Source organism: Lepisma saccharinum, chromosome 4 (assembly GCF_977018435.1).
Source record: "Lepisma saccharinum chromosome 4, izLepSacc3.1, whole genome shotgun sequence".
NCBI classification, from domain to species: Eukaryota; Metazoa; Arthropoda; class Insecta; order Zygentoma; family Lepismatidae; genus Lepisma; species Lepisma saccharinum.
In genome coordinates this window covers 27,152,067-27,166,883 of record NC_139232.1, presented here as the reverse complement: position 1 = coordinate 27,166,883, position 14,817 = coordinate 27,152,067, and the positions used below count along the sequence as shown (strand labels likewise).

General features: G+C 36.6%; 1 protein-coding gene across 3 annotated transcripts in view; it reads right to left on the bottom strand.

Moving 5' to 3' along the window:
• Window positions 1-14,817, bottom strand: part of Cdk12 (Cyclin-dependent kinase 12) — a 92,601-nt gene that overhangs the window by 22,574 nt on the left and 55,210 nt on the right. For 2 of the 3 annotated variants that reach the window (XR_014441589.1, XM_083120369.1), the window contains exons 8-11: window positions 10,326-10,530; window positions 7,308-7,576; window positions 1,684-1,854; window positions 636-677 (exon numbers count right to left, since the gene is read on the bottom strand). Coding sequence is in view for 2 of the 3 variants with exons in the window: in XM_083120369.1 (XP_082976495.1) it covers window positions 636-677; window positions 1,684-1,854; window positions 7,308-7,576; window positions 10,326-10,530 (687 nt within the window). In the remaining variant the exon portion in view is untranslated. The remainder of the gene's footprint in view (window positions 1-635; window positions 678-1,683; window positions 1,855-7,307; window positions 7,577-10,325; window positions 10,531-14,817) is intronic. The other variant, XM_083120370.1, reaches the window with a different exon arrangement.

Below are 14,817 nucleotides of genomic sequence, written 5' to 3'. Positions count from 1 at the left end.
CATTAACTATATTTACTTGACAACTGAGAAAAATTACAACTAGAAGCACGGCCATGAAATTATGCAGGTGACAGAAGTTTGTGCTGTTGCCACATCCGAGCACAACCCCGTGCATTTGAAGGTTTAAAAGAATGTGACACAAACTGACAGTATTTGCAAAAAAGTGCCCCGGAGAGAGGTCAGTCTGATGCTCAAACTAGGCAATGCAGGCAGGTTGACGTTTCCACACAGTGCACGGGAACCAGCAACTTATGTCCTCTAACTTTGTTTTTCCCATATGTGGCACCAGCGCAATTTTCCCAGCTGCCTATTTTCATAGCTGTGCGTTTTATTAAATATTCAAAATGTATAAAAAGTTCTCTAGTATTCTATAAAATATTTGCATATAAATATGAGAATGAGAGAAAGAAATTTGTGGCAATTATACTTTTACAGCCCTGGTAAATATAGATCAAAAAAAAGAAAATGAATATAAAATGGAACACACCTTAAAATGAAGTTAACCACAATCGGAACTTATGTAACAATCCTACCTATAGCTTAGCAAACTCACACCACTAAAAAGAAAGACTTAACTAGTATACCATCAGCATTTTCAGCTGCACCATCTTAAAATAAAAAAAGAAAGAAATTACCTTTCATATAATGCTCGCTTCACAGGAGTGCTGATTGGGGATCTGCAAGCAATCAGCCATTGATTCATACATCGTACAGTTTAAACAAATAAAATATTATGCAACAAAATAAACTATAGGCTAACTTATCTACTACCACTAATAAAAGATGATGCAGCAAAGAAAACTACAAATGACTATCATACTTTTATTGTTTTGAAAAATAATTCAGGTTACTTCTTTCATTGCGAATCAAAATGTTTTCAAAAATAAGTAATATGTGAAGAGTTTATTAGAACAAAAAAAAAGCTGTATCAGTTATTTATTTTCTAACTTCAACAGAAAAGATCTGAAAGTTCTTTCCAAAATTATACACTGAAAAAAGGTAAAAATGCAAATACACAAAAAACTTCCAACAAAGTGTTGAACAAGCTACTAATGCATTCTGAAATAGAACACAGTCTGCATTGCATGTTCTTTTAAATACTGTTCTGCAAAAACTTGTTTTAAAATATATTCTCAGTGCAAGAAAATATCTTCCTAAGAACAATATTATATGGTCTTCCAGTCTTCCAGTATACACAATGTTACAAAGCAATTTGTTTCCTGAACTTATATTTTCAACTGTTAAACTGTTGGTATGACTCTTGAAATGTTTTACTGCAATAATATATAATTCCATATTGCTGTTTAACAACAGAAGCATACCACATGAATAACATGAGAAAATTAGCAACTAATGCTTTCCTTTTTTAAAAAAAGATAAAGCAAAAAATGGAAAATGAATCTTGGGATTAGCCGAAGGAGGCAGAAAACCCACGTAAAGTAAGATATGGAAAACAAAACAAAAAATTTGAAACACAGAAAAGAAGAGCAACCCATAGAAAGCAAATGGGTCTTCCAAGTTCGAAGAAAGAAAATATAAAGATTCATATTGTAAACATGACAATTTATACCTTTCGCTTCTCTTATTACTTACAATAATTTTAGGCTACATAACACTACTTGATAAATTGATGGATTACATAACATGCATCAGCAATTAATTAAAAAGTAATCTCACACCTACCCTCCAATTTCCATGGAATCCTCGAATGACTTCAATTTGTCTTTCGTAGCAGATGGTTTTCCAGGTGGCAAATTTTGGAGAGACTCTTGTTGTTCACGTAACTGCCTTCGTCTCTTTTTACTCCAAAGTTCATGACAATCCTGCCAGGTTGGTAGAGCAGGTGGAGGCATCCTAAAAAGGCAATACAAACATACCTTAGATTGCATTTCTAGAAATATGTATACCATAGAATTTTAAGGATGGGAAATTATGAAATTTTTGCCAATACACGTTAAGTGATCTGATCTAAAGTTGTAATTGTTCCTTGAAGAACATGAATAGCTCATACATTTTTTTATTGAATTTATTATCCTGTGATTGCAATAAGGTCCCGGGTTCGTTCCCCGGCCGGTTCAAATCCGGGAACTTTTCTAACGGTTGGAAGCGGCCCCGGCGCCCACCCAGCGTCGAATAACATGGGTACCTGGGGGAAACCCTGGGGGGTAAAGGCGGTCAGGGGCGTGGTGCTGATCACATCACCCCTACTCACGACCGGATCAAGAAAGTGTGGGGCGTTACCCCCACACCCCCTATACGCCTTCATGGCGTGGTGCTAAGCACAGGGGAACACTTTACCTTTTTACCTTTAAAGCAGGTGATTGCAATATTTTTGTCATAAAATAATATACAGCATATTTACGTATTTAATTTATAAAACTAGCAGTGGCATGTTCTGAAAATTTGACTTGGTTTACCATAACAATTCTTATTTATTGTATATATTACTCAGATGTAACAGAAATAAAATTCCAATGCAGTGACGCAAGTACAGAACAAAAAGTCTGACAACTTCAAATTTCCCAGAAATTCCTATACATATGAAAAAAGTTGGTTTACAGGTAACATGGGAAAATATGCCACTGAAAACTAGGTACATATGAATTATGAATTTTTATCCACAAAAATAGTAACAAAATGGCAGAATTTTGCACCAAATTATGAGATCTTTTTAATTATATTGGATATGTAAAATTGTTGGTAATTTCACCAATATGACTACATCATATGACATTGCTACAGTACTTCATTATTCCATCCTATGCTATGGAATTTATTACAGGGTTCCCACATAAACTCTAATTGTATTTTCCCCAAGTTTTCCAGAATATTCAATTTTTTCCAAAGTACAGAATGTACAGTTCACTACTATTTTAAATTTATTTTACAAGCACAGTAGCCTCCACCATTTCTCCTCTTAACCATATCATCCTCACTTTTTTATATATTATTATTCATGATTGGAGAATAAAATACATGGTATTTATTTAATTATACAATAATTATATTATTATTAGGAATGGAACAGATTAAATTGGTGCCCTATCATTCAATATCAGCAGATATAGGTGCATATCGTTTTCTCAGTAAAATTACCAGTAAATTACAATAGCCTGTAATTCTGACATCTTGCTATTATATTATGAATAAAAACTTAATTCATATGCCTAGGTTTGTATAATTAAATGACTAAATATGTATTTATCTTTCCAAAGGTAAAAACTCCACTGGATCTTTCCATGTCAAATCAACCACTGGTCTGAACACTGACATCTCAGAAATTGATAATTTTTGGTGCAGTGGTAGTAACCATAAAGCTAATAAAAACTACAAAAATTCAGATTTTGTGAGCTTTTAGTTTTTGAGCTATTGACTTTCAAAAACTCAACAAACACAAAAAATTGACAATATTTTGAAATATTTAAACAGCTGCAGATCAAAAATTATTTGACCTAGAGAGTTCAAACCTTTAGCTGCAGAACAGTCGAAATTTCAACTGCCACATCGTCGTTCCAATGCCAAAACCACGAATGTGCAAAATGTTAGTTTTGAGATAAACTGGTTTTAATATTCAAGGACCCAAGAAAAATCAGGTTTTACATTTAGGTAAATATTGTCATTGGTGAAATTTGTACCCACTTATGGTGTGTTAAATTATGTCTTATTTCTCTCCTTAAGGATTTTTATAGGATTTTTAAAGGATTAAAGCACTGGGATTGTCTTTATGAACTCTACAGTTACAATATAGTTACAATTTCAAAGTGCGCATGTGTCCAAGTTTTTATGGTTGTTACTATTTATTCTAGGTAAACATTTATTAATACACACATCAGAAATGACATTAAGTTACAAATAGTACTGTAAAAAGTACAAAAGAGAAGACACAATTATTATTCATAATCCGAATCTTTATCTTCATCAGGTTCAGGTAAGCTATCACAAACAGTTTTGTTGCTTTTCAGCGACTTGTAAAATGGATGGTACTCCCTAGGAATGGTTAAGTCATCACACATTTTTTGAAGGTCCTGTAACTTGGCTTCAGCAATTTGAAGTTCTTCATTGTAGACCTTCAGTAGTGGGCCGTCACTTGGTCTGCCTCTTGATTGCTTCAGGATGACTTCATGGAAATCAGAATTGAAATCAAGCTTGAAGAATATTTTTCTGGTCTCCATTCTTCGATATTGCAACCAACAAACACTTCTCCATGAAATTTTTTTCGGAATTTGATCTTGAGAAAATGACTTGGAGTCATCAAAATCGTCATGAAGTAGAGTTTTCACAATCACTGGCGAAGGTTTGCTTCGAGCAGTGCAAATCAGCTGCATCCATCCTTCAGGGGTGTAAACCGGAACATGTTTTGATTTCCTCTCAATCACCATTTCTGTGTGTCCACTTTCAAAAAATCTATGATTTGCAAAGAAGGATGTCGTTTTAAAAGAAATATGCACATACCAGCAAAAATAGAGTTCTTTTGTTGTCCTCCTCAACAATCTGACATCATACGGACTGCAGTTACCTCACATTGAGCCATCACATAATTATAAACACAAGAAGCAATTTCAGTCGCTCCTCTCTTCCCTTGAGTCTCATCCCAGACATAACAGTGTGCATTCTGATTTCCCAAATTGTATATTGTCAAATTATAAATTGCCAATTTGCGCATGTAAAATATTGGACCTGCCGGTCCCTTTGGTGTATTTAAGACTGCTTGAAGGTCAAAATTGAAAGACAATACGTTTGAATCCTGATGAGACAAAGCTTTATCTTCATCCCTAGCCTTCCTTGCGGAGTTTTCTTTCCATGTGAAGCTTATGATCATCATCATGCATTTTTCTTTCTTCCTCGGTCATGTTGTTATAAGCCACACATTTTTTACATTTTTTTTGGTTTGAAGAATACAAGATTGTACTCGTTGAACACTTGCCTGTATTTTTCCCAACTTACAGCATTATGATTGTTCTTGATACAATCTTCCTTATACATCCTGTACACAATACTTATGCTTAACGAAGGATCCAAGTACTTTTTTGTTGATGACTTCCTACAGTAATGAGACTCCACAGCTGGAAATGAGGTAATGTGCTTTCTTATAAATTCTTCGGAAGCCAAATTGAGCTTATTATGAGGGGTGTGCTTCCCTCTCTTGTCCTTTTCCAGTATTCCTGTTGCGGTACACTTCCTTAGGGAACTTCTTATTAATGCACCTGTGACATTTAATGTAGACATGAAGAACTTTCGACAGACTGGCCTTTTCACATCCTGAACTGTGAAGGAATAGGGATTTGAGAACTGTCTTCTTGAATCTCTAATATTTCTTGTGGTTCTTCCTTTTGGATTCTGTTCTATGTGGTTCCTTATGAACTGGCGCTGGTCGTCAATAGTAGATTTCGAACCTCCGAATACAACTCTCTATCGGCTCCACTGATAAAAGTTGAGCATTTGTGCATCGCTTGATTAGAGCAAGAGCCAGGTAACATAGGACGAGCAGCATGTTCAATTCCACAGTGTCCTGTATATGATTTTCCTTTCAGCCATCTACGCTTTCTACACTCTTCTTCCACTGAGAAGGATTTCCTTTCCTCTTTCTAGGTATGTCACTTTCGTTCTTATCTGCTCCTCAATGTAATGCACTACTGATTTCATCAGAATTATTTTCCTGTAGTTTATGGTTATTACAAGCATAAGAAAACAGTATTTCTTTGTGACGTTTCAGGAGAACACACGCTCCTTTCATCACACATTTAATTTCATTTTGACTAAAGATACAGTTATAACAATGGTTAGTAATTTTTTTAAACAAAAAGAATCTGTTATATAATGGATGTTGTCAATGTTACATTGTTGTAATATAGCAACTTAACTGTGAAAAAAGCAGTCTGTTTTATTTTAATTTCAGATTTTTTAAAAAAATTATGAATCCCAAATATCATCAGGTAATTCAAATTCATCATTGTTTTCACAAAGTCTCTTGATGTTTTCTGTTACATTAAATTTTAAAGCTGGTGGCTTACTCCATTTGTGAAAAAGAAAACTCCATACTGGATCTATGTTACCATTTTCATTATTTAATTTATTCCAGAGTTCTTCTGCAATGAACGAAGCTTCCCAGACATTCAACTCTGTGTTTCCCGTTAATCTTTTTAAAACCCTTCTCTTTTTAATCAAATGCTTCTCTTCGATAATATGATTTGACAAACCTGTTCTTGGGTTTAGATTTATAATGTCCAAATCGTGTTCGTGCCATCTTATTGCCGTTTTTCTTGTATTCTGTTGGGACAAACAGCAAGGAAAATGGCAATAAGATGGCACGAACACGATATATTTTTTAGAACATCAATTTACTATTTGTGTGCAAAATGGGACTGCAATGAGTTCCTATAGAGTTCAATTTTTTTGTATTATAATGTGATGGTAAAGTCTTCATATTAAACTACTTTTATAATTTTTGGACTACAAATTATTTGAAATAACTAATATTTATCAATTTCAATACCAGGTAAGCAAATTGAAAACTGCATATTTGTGTTCATATTTTAGAATAGGTATACAACTAGCTACAAGGTGTTAATATTGCAAATATATACATCATATTCACATTAAACTAAAACAACCATTTTTATCAACTACATGTTAGTTTGACAACAAATAACTCCAATTAATTCACTCTTAAAGCAACACTTTGAGAATATAAAACACATCAACTTCAATGAGCACTGCACAAAAAACAATCATTACAGTAAACAATTAGTGATGATCACTGAGAGTAGTGAGTCTAGTAGTGATAGATTAATCAATCTCTAATTATTTTCAAATATATTGTCTTGTCGGACCCACAGTTCAATATTTTCATGATGCTGGGTGAACAGTAAAGTTTTGGAACTTACACACAATGCCCCACACTGAAATCATGAATGATGACCTTATGGCTATGAGGGATCTCTGATCCACATAAAAAGTGACTGTAATAGTTATGTAAAAGATGCATAGCCAGAGTGAAGGAATGAAAAGTTACATGTTTGTCACTGGGTGTTACGTAAGTAATATAAATCAGGTTCTACAGTACAACAGAGGATCTTTTGACAATCTTTTTTGTCAAAAAGGATATTTTGGTATCAAAAACAGTTCATATTCGATCAATGTTTTATTTGTCATTTTAACACTTCATAGAGCTTGATTGTTGAAAACAGGAATTTTGAGGAAAACAATGTGAAAAGTCAGAAAAATAACCAATTTAAATCTTTAAAATCAAATCTTTAAATCTTTAATTGACTACACCTCTTGCTTGCAAAAGAAAATTGTGAACTTACTTTTCAGGCTCAATATTCTTCAACCAGGAACACTTCAAGGCATCCTCTGCAGTTATTCGCTTTTCTGGATCTAATTCCAACATCTTGTCCAGCAAATCCAAAGCTGTTGGTGGCATAAAAACGAAGTCCTCACGCAACCGTCTGCGGTGAGTTTTCTTTGGTTTCAACGTATGCCACAGTGGAAGCTTTATTACATTTGGCCACACAGCAGGTGTAGGTGTTCCACATAATCGAGATATTGCATCCAACTGCAAAAGTTCCACATTGGCCTAAAAATAAAAAGACATAGTCACGTAAATATGACATACAAAGATTGCATGTTTGTGTAAGATGACAGGCAACATAACAAATTGCTGTCACAATGTGCATCCTTCCCCATATGTTGCCAGGCAGACTCAAACCTCGGTAGGCATACCGTGCCTTTGCTCTACCAACTAAGCTATAAAGCCAGTCCTGGCTCCACCTGATACTCTACCTCTACTGTGTGAAATTTGTGTCAGTAATACTGCAACAGGATCCACTGACTTTAGAACACTGATGAAACCAACAGTGCCTAACATCTTCAACCATGGAGCTGTATATTATTTTACCATTTGGCACACACTATGAGAATTTAGTTACTTTTAACCTTCAGAAGCTGATTGGGATATATACGAGGAGGTACCCAAAAAAAAACCCGGAATCATAGTGTTGAGCAGATTAGTATGGGATATCTTGCATCAATCTGCAAGTTGACATTATTCTGTGCTGAACGGTTAGTTTGTGGTGTTGCGGCAAGAGTATGGCGATTTTGGAGTGATTGTTGAGATGGCGGACCACAAAGAGCAAAGGACCTGTGTAAAATTTTGTTTCCTGTTGGGAAAAATGGCTGCTGAGACTGTTGTTATGCTTCGGCAAGCTTTTAATGAAGCTGCTTAGGGAAAGACACAAGTCTACGAGTGGTTTTCCCGGTTCAAAGATGGCAACATGTCAACTGACAACTTGCCAAGGCCTGGCCGTCCTTCGACAGGCAGAAATGAAGAAAACATTGGAAAAGTTCGAGATGCCATTCATGAAGATCGTCAAAAGACCATCGAGCAAATTTCTGAAGAAGTGGAGTTGTCCTGGAGTACCTGCCAGCGCATTTTAACTGACGATTTGAAGATGAGACAGGTGTCTGCTAAATTTGTGCCTTGCTTGCTGTCAGAGGAGCTGAGAAAGAATTGAGTGAATGTTTGTTGTGACTTGAAGGCTGAACTGCACAAGCACCAAATTAGTCCTGGTGCTATGGGTACGATCCTGAATCAACACAAGCATCCAGCCAGTGGAAGACTCCAAATTCACCACATCCCAAGAAAGCACGTGAAGTTCGATCCAATGTGAAAACAATGTTGATTTGTTTCTTTGATGTGAATGGGATTGTCCACAGGGAATTTGTTCCCCAAGGACAAACAGTGAACCAGCAATTTTAGCTGAACGTCTTGAAAAGATTGAGTGAAAGTGTGCAACGGAAGCATCCAGAACTGTCAAGTGGAATGTGGTTACTGCACCATTACAATGTCCCAGCCCACACGGGCATGTCAGTGCGACAATTCTTGGAAAAGAACAACATGGTACTTGTGCCCCATCCCCCGTACTCACCCGATTTAGCACACTGTGACTTTTTTTTTGTTCCCGCGGATGAAGAGGAATGTGAAAGGGAAGCGATTCCATGACGTCAATGAGGTCAAAGACATTACAGACAAAACCTTGAAGATTATTGCACCAGAGGAGTTTCGAAACTGTATACAACAGTGGAAAAAACATTGGGACAATTGCATTAAAGCACATGGGCAATACTTTGAAGGTGACTAGATTAGACATGCTTACCTGAATGTACCTACAACATGTACATGTACGGTCAAAATAAAACAAGGTGACAAAATTCAGTTTTTTTTTGGGTACCTCCTCGTATATCCCAACACATGTAGCATCAATTAACGTAGCATTTCTTCAAAACTACACATGATATTTCAGTTGTCTTTTATGTTCATATGCATACATATAAAGTTACGACATACTCAAATTACACTAACATATAAATTTTTACTATTATTAAGCAATATACCCATTGACACTATTAACAAGTGGGGCTTGAAAAGTTCTGTTCCCTCTGAATATATGAAGAAGATAAAATGGGCTCTAACTCCTCAACCACAGCTTTTTGCTGATATATTTCAGTTTTATATGTAATTATGAGAAGAAAAGAACACATTAAAAACATGCCACAATTAGGATTCCAGGGGGTAATGCCCAATTTTCAAAATTTCCTGAAAATTGCAACTTTAAAAAATGTTGCATAATTTCAATTCTTTCTTTCTTCAAATTCGGGGACAGGCATTACAAATAGTCAAAGAATGGTCTTATAGAGCGACCACAAGAAAAAAAAACCTTGGACAACAAAAAGTCCCCGTGCAGCTTTCCCTTCTTCCATTCAGCTCGGGCCATAAGGAAGTATGGTCCACTCTCCCCCCTCCCCTCCACGTGGGAGTAAGGTGCACAGGAGTCATGGGTCTGCACAGGTATTTTTGCTTGTGGTTCACTATAGTTGTGCATCTTACTTTTTTAAAAAATTTAATTCACTGGTCTGTTGGGGTGGCCACAGGGGCATGATACCAATTGTAGAAAAAAATCCACTTTGTTCTTTCTATAAATATTATTATTTGGAAGTAAACTACAAATTTCACATTCACTAAAATCTCTGCAATTCAAAAATATATTTCATCTATGACAATTAGTTCTTGAGCTAAAATTTATTTTGTACTGTGTACCAAGTTTGAAAAACATGCACTTCAAAAGTTCCCATCCTGTAAGGCTTACAGGCGAGAGAGGGGTCCAGTGAGCTAAAGGTTAAGTGAAAAATGTAGGCTCGACCAGGACTCTTAGTACATCATCTGTGTGTGCCAAATTGTAAGGTAACTACAGTATATATCACTATTCAGCAAACCTTTATGGCCAATTATTGCTAACAAAAAATATATTTTAAGATTGCTCAATTACCTGGAAAAGTGGTTTCTTCAAGAACAATTCACCCAATATACAGCCGCAACTCCATACGTCAATAGCTGGTCCATATCTTTCTTCACCTAGTAATAATTCTGGAGGGCGGTACCACAAGGTAATTACTTTATTCGTGTATGGCCTCTGTCGATCTTCTGCATTGTACAGTCGGGCTAAACCAAAATCTGCCAATTTTACTTCGCCTCTGGAAGAAAGAAGAGGAACAAATTAAACCCCTACACTTAAAACTACCCAAACATAAATTACCGCATTTCCGCATGTATAATGCATATATATTAATAACTTAAGTTTTCCGAGTATCTAGGTAACTCCTGCAAAATTCCGGGACGCAACTGCTCCCTTCCTCAAGCTGCTCACTTTTAGGTTATGTATAAATCATAACCACGTCGAACTCTCCATAGGTACAGGATATAGGATTGGTAAAAGGTGTGTGGTTAAAAAACCAATAAAAATCTAAAACCCATTACAGGTGCACATCAGACTACCATCTGCGTGTGCTGCAATACTCCAATGCTTCCTTGTAGAGTGCGAGGTCTGGCACTTCCCCTCTCTTTCTCCTCTATTTCCCCTGCAATTTTTCCCCCCACTCCTCCATTCCAGTTCACGTCAAGTCCAGTGTGAATTCCTGTTCCATTTCAGCTTGGCGTGCTACTTCCGAGGTTACGTTAAATCCTTTTTCTTTTTACATATTCCTTCCCATCCCATTTCTTGAACATCTTCCCCCACATCTCATCGATATTCCCATCATCCCTGTTTAATTTATTCTCTCTTCCCTAAGCACTTTCCGTTTGGCGATTACATGGCCTTCGTCAAGGATATGTTCGGAGAGCCCGGTCTTGGGAACTCCCTCCCTTATATCCCCGTCATGCTCTCCCCACCGAACATTCATGCTTCTTCCTGTTAAACGTGAGCAGCCTGAGGAAGGGAGCAGTTGTATCCTGAAACGTCGCAGGAGTTACCTAGATACTCGCAAAACATAAGTTATTAATATATATATATTAAATTTGTGAGTAATTCACACAACTTTCATCATGAAAATGTATAATGCGCACCTGGTTTTTGATGGGAAAAGCAACAAAAAATTATATGTCGTGTACAGTACAATTCAGGTTCAAAAATAGCTTTCTTAGTTGTAAAGCTGCTGCTATGCCAATGAAGAGGGAATGACATCATATATATCCAATGAGTCCCCTGTTGCTGTGTGGACCAAGACTAGAATATAGTCTTTTGCAAACACAGTTCCCCCACCCCTTTCTCTTCTTCTCCCTCCACTTTGCATCCCAAAGCTTTCACATCTGTAACCACCTTGTTTATTCTGTAGTAGAAGAAAGGGAAATCAAAATTTATAGGAGGGTGAGTTATACTGGTGTTTTCAATTTGCAAGTTCTCCGGTATATGCAGGAAAATGACAACAGGCCTCTGCCAGAACAGCACCGCTTTACTCAACGGCTCAAAATGATGTTATACAAAGCGAAAAATCATAAAAAATTACCATTTCACTTTTATTATTATAATTATTATTACTAAAGAAACCCCACCTGGTAATATGTATTTGCCCCTGTTGATATATACATGTTGTATGCGGTGACATAGTAAAAACAAGCATGGTTTTATTTTTGGCTGTCTGAATTAATGCACTACAGCGGGACGTTACAGGACGAAAATGCCGAAATCTGTACCATGCCTTGTCGTTTTGCTGTCACCCATTATCTTGGCTCCGAGCAAAACTGATGCACTGTAGTATGGATAGACTAGTTCTCACAGGAGCAAGCAGGCTGGGAAAACAAAGACTAGATTACACTCCTTTTAATCCTGAGTTCAGGAAGCTCTAGCTATGTTGATTTGTTGCCTCTCGAGGATAATCACAATAATGAAATCTTGTATATAAACCTAGGACATGACATTTGTACAAATCTTAAACAACATCTGAGAGTGAACCCTAGGAACCTGTTCTATTTATTTTAGGTACATAAAGCAACAACCTTAAATACAGGGTGTCTCATAAGTAGGGACACTGAAATTTCGCGAACGCTTTAAACGCAAAATCATTTTAAAGTGTGTATAATTTTGTTTCGAGTCAAGTGGATGTGAGTTGTGACCATTTGACTCCAATTTATTCACGAAGTACCGCGAAATACAAATCAAAATGCGAAATGAAACTAAAAGTGTCGAAGTTCACGAAATAACACTGAAAATTCAATTGTCAAAACAACATTAATTTACCTTATTTCATAATAAAACATTGGATGTTATTTTGCTCATGGAAGTTCAACATTTCATTACTAGTTTTACATCATCCGAAGCGTAAAGGTGCATAGTGCAAACGGTGTCAGTGATAAGTATTTAGCCTCTTTCTTCTCCGTTCGTTCATTTCTCCATTCTTGCAACTCAGGCTATCTCGCTCCAACGTAATGCGGAAATACGTTGCTGTCATGCAAAAAATACAGAAATTAGTTTTCTGCTGTTGATGTTATGTTTTTGTAGCTAAAACGCAAATGTTACAGTAGGACTATTTTTTTCAGCCAAAGTTCGAGGTCCAAAAAGTTTCAATCAGAGGCCTACAGAAGATCGTGTGTAGTCTGTCTCTCCATTACGCGACACAAAAAAATACGAGTTTCAAGGATTTTCGTGTCCGTGCTTCTTGTGCACTTGCTCATAGTTTCTTTGGCGAATTACAATGCCCAAAGTTATTTCGGTATTTGAATGTGCTTGAGAGTTCGAGGAAGAAGGATTCTATGTCTCAGACAAGTTTCAAAATATACTGATGTGCCGATACTGCAATCAACGGAATGACTGGTCACGGCGAGATACATGCGTAAAACATTGCACTAGTACCAATACACACAAAGAGAGAAAAGCTTCAGCACTCAAAATTGGTAACAAGAGGCAGGCAACTCTGACAGAATGTGTGGATAGACCAGGCCCATCAAAAGCAGCTAAATCGGATAAGAAGGACTTCGTGCTTGCTATCAATCACAAAAGCTTTCATGGCAGCGAACATACCACAAGAAAAGTTAGATAATCCTGTACCCTGGGAATGGTTGGATGAACATGTTGAAGGCAGGTAAATTTTCAATCTAAATATTTTTTTCTTTTCTTGGGTTTTTTGATGACTAAGAACTTGCCCCCCCCCCTTTTTTTTTGTGAGGTGGTACGGAAGTGCCAACGTAGTTTTCGAGGTGCAAAACTATATATGTCCGATATTGGGACAAAACATTGTTTTTCAAGCGTTTACATCATGCAACTTTTGATCCTTTCTTTCTCTGTTGCTGGGTGGTGTGTGGAACATATAAGCAACAATTTTACATCAAGTGCAATTAGGTTAGGTTAGGTATATGTCAGGATTTTTTTTATATAGTAATGTAAATTAGGCACACATGAATTACCACCTTTTGTGGATAGCAAACTAGACCTGCCTGATCTTACCTAACCTAATGATATGTAAGGTAAATAGAGTGCGTATACTTGAAAACTTATATTATATATTTTATTTTTTATTTTAAAGGGTGCTGTAGAGAATATCCCATTTCAGCTTATTAAAACACCATGTTGAAACAGTCTATTTTTTCAGGTGCTGGTGATTTACCAAAAAGTGCAACTCTCAGGCAGCTATATGTAGACGAAATTCATGCTCAGCAGGATGCTGATGTTAAAAGCAAAATTAAGGGGGAAAAGGCTGCTGTATACTGTGATGAAACAACAGACCGAAAAGGACAATGTGTGTTCATAATTTTGTTCAAAACTTTGTGTCCAGAACCTGAACTATTTGTTACTGGTGTGAAAGTGTTAAATAGTGCAACAGCAACAGAATCTGCACGAACATTAATGAATTGCTTCCAGAAATATGAAATAGCTTACGAGGACATTGTGTGTATTGTTAGTGACAGTGCACGTTATATGACGAAGTGTATAGACTCCCTGAAGGTGCTGCTCTCGGAGGAATCAATGTTGGGACCATAAACTGAACCTTGTACAGTCACAGTGGCCTTCAGCATTACCTGAACTGAATGAGTGTATTTCCAAATGTAAGCTAGCTTTTCAAAATACTCGCAAAAGAAAACAATTATGTTACTTTCTTACGAGAGAAGTACCCTAATGGTGAATTTTATTAACCATAAATCATTGTCCCTACTCATAAGTAGGGTGAAAGTACACGATAATAGAAGCAAAAAAGTCTCAGTAACCATGGGTCTGCAAACGAGCCGTTTTCGAGATAATCGCGTATGTGTGATTACAAGCTGCCACGGACTTCATTGTTTGTAAACATCGTCCTAGTTGGTAAAATGCTAATAATGTGTGGTTACAAGCCATCATTGATTGCATTTTGTAAACACAGAGTGCTTTACTCCTTGTGCGGTCCGAGGTTTGCTCTTTGTTTACAAAACAGAACATTTCCGAGAGGTGGTGGTGTAATCAAACAGGATGGATACGATCAGTACACAGTCTAATCGTACTGTGGGAGTCAAGTCAG